General features: G+C 37.9%; 1 protein-coding gene across 1 annotated transcript; it reads right to left on the bottom strand.

Moving 5' to 3' along the window:
• Window positions 1-700: 700 nt before the first annotated feature.
• LOC121373532 (piggyBac transposable element-derived protein 3-like) lies at window positions 701-1,369 on the bottom strand. The gene has a single exon (XM_041500209.1). It carries the CDS (start codon window positions 1,367-1,369, stop codon window positions 701-703), a length of 669 nt encoding a protein of 222 aa, XP_041356143.1.
• Between the last annotated feature and the right edge of the window lie 1,209 nt (window positions 1,370-2,578).

Below are 2,578 nucleotides of genomic sequence, written 5' to 3'. Positions count from 1 at the left end.
TATCCGTTAGTCAATCTGATAACATGAGTTCAGTAGTGTCACCTAGTTTATCTGGCATCACGCATACAGTATTGTCAACTAGTCCATCTGGTATCATGAGTTCAGTTATTATGATCGTCTTAATATATTTATTAGTTGTAATTATCATTTCATAAAACAAATATGAGTGAAAAGTACAATGTGTTGATTATTACCCTTTAACCCTAGAACGCCTGAACATATAAACAGCGATGTGAAAAATATCACAGTTGGTGAACAATCAACAAACAATGTAAGAAAAACAACAAATATAATAAAATAAAGTTTTGGGACTTTTTGGCCAAATTTAGTGACCGTATCATATATGATACATTAGGTTTTAAACAGTTAGTTCCCAATGTATCATATATGATACGGTGTCGAATATTTGTGCTATTTTACGTTGCGATCAACATTATTTCATCCCTCTCAACTGTCGTCATTATTAGCAGACTAAAAAACCAGAACGTATTCAACAGGTGCTAATGTAAAATGTTAACCGTGTTATTTCATGTATGCCATATTTCTTCTTGTAAAACGAAACTGATGAACTCCAACGAAGAAATGCAACAAATTTTCCAACTGTAAACCTGCGAAATTATCAAATCATAACAATAAACTTCTTAAAAGAATTAACAACAATAACTCCAAAGATGTGAGTTTTTAGAACTAGGTCCTATCACTAGTGAAATGCGTAAAAACAATTTCTGTCTTTGTTCAAACAGAGGTGGACTTGGCATTTTTGGCATTTCACATAGCTAAAGAACGGTTTTGCTGCAGGACATAATTTGCATCGCTGGCGAGATTTGTCCCATGTTGGGAAATGGTTGTATTCGTCGCTCCGAACATCAGGTGCGACCAATTTGGAGGATTTTGGTCGTTTCACCGGTGGAGATTGGTGTAACGACCGGTCTTCCTCAGACGGACGCCCACGTTTCTTTTTCTCTTTTCCAGCACTCGTCAGTGATTGGGCACACAATGCCTGGAACTTTCTCAATCTCATGATTTTTCTCTTTTCTGTGCCAATTTCACCATGATACCTTCGGTACACAAACCAGGCATTTACCAAAGCAATGGTAACAGAATACCAGAAGAGGTATAAATACCATCGAGCCGATCGCAAGTTGTGCTTGTACATGGATGTGCACATGTTGAGAAGATCTATGCCACCCATAAACTTATTGTACTCTTCGACAATGGCAGGTTTGTCAACAGTTTCATATTTTTTTTCTTTTCTGTTCCAACGTCTCGCTTGTCCAACTGGGTCTGCACAAACGTATGACGATATCAGGCTGACAGGTCGGTTGTCAACCCAACGAAGACAAACCGTATTTGTTTTTTCTTCAACCATGTACTCGTAGTGCCCACGCTTGTTTTTTTTCAGTTCCTTATCATCAGATAATTTGCAATTTTTTACCCTATTCATGCGCACAGTGCCAATGTACCATATCTTTCTTTTTTAAAATTTTTCTACAAGTGGTATAGACGAGAAGTAGTTGTCGGCAAATACTTTGAAATGCCGATCTGATGGCAAAGTATTTGTCAGCTTCTCAACTACACCTGCAGCGAGACCAAGTTCTGATTTGTCATCTTTGAAGGCTGCCTGGTACAAGTCAAAGTCATAAATATAGCCATCAGACCCCGACCTACCCCATAGCTTGAATCCCCACTTGTGAGGTTTGTTTGGCATGTACACACGCAAATGTGACCTACCCTTGAAAGGGATAATGATTTCATCAACAGATTGGCACTCTTCTGGTGGTATAGTCATGCAGTTTTTCCGCATCGCCTCAAACCAACTTCTAATTTTCCATAATTTGTCTTCTTTCATTTTATCTGTTGCATTGTTATTGTCCTCAAAATGGAGCCTCGATAATAATTTCAGAAATCGATCCCGTGCCATAACACTAGAGATGGAACTATAAGCTACTTCCTGTTCCCAGTAGCATCGTGCATTAGGCATCTGTGCGAGCCCCATGAAAAAATATATCCCAAGCACCTGCTATAGTTCCTGAGGGGTGGTATTGGTAGATTTTCCGTCTTTTTCAACACTATACTTGTTGGTTTCTTTGGCCACTGTGGCCAACATATCATCTGTAATGAACATTTTAAATAGTGAATACGGTGTTATCTCGCCGTCACTTGATGTAGGTAGTGGTGGCAATGTTGTATTACCATGGAACTTGGTATCTGATGGAGGGGTAAACATTTGCTTACACCACTTGTAATTGTTAGGTAGTGTTAGTTTATTATTAAGCAACTGTTGTAAAGGTATGTCATCATCACTGTCATAGTCGTCCGTTATTTTCTTTCTTTTATTGGATAACTCAATAAGTGGCACATCATCATCACTGTCACTATCAGTGACATGGTGAACCCCAATTAGCCAGTTAGTGTCATCTGGGTCTTCATTTTCAATTTCATTTTCATTCCCATCAATTTCACTTAAGTCGCCATCTATTATTTCAAGGGCATCTTTCAATGTAAAATGTTGCTCATTCATAATGAAATTGATGACAAAAAATCTGAAATGGAAAACAAAAATCTACTAAAAAAATAT

The sequence above is a fragment of the Gigantopelta aegis genome, chromosome 5 (assembly GCF_016097555.1).
Source record: "Gigantopelta aegis isolate Gae_Host chromosome 5, Gae_host_genome, whole genome shotgun sequence".
In the NCBI taxonomy this organism is placed as follows: Eukaryota; Metazoa; Mollusca; class Gastropoda; order Neomphalida; family Peltospiridae; genus Gigantopelta; species Gigantopelta aegis.
The sequence above is the reverse complement of the archived record's forward strand: the minus strand, read 5'-3'. Positions and strand labels throughout refer to the sequence as shown.

Excerpts from the sequence above, each read along its gene's own strand:
- LOC121373532 (XM_041500209.1), bottom strand. The coding sequence starts at position 1,369 with ATGGTTGAAGAAAAAACAAATACGGTTTGTCTTCGTTGGGTTGACAAC.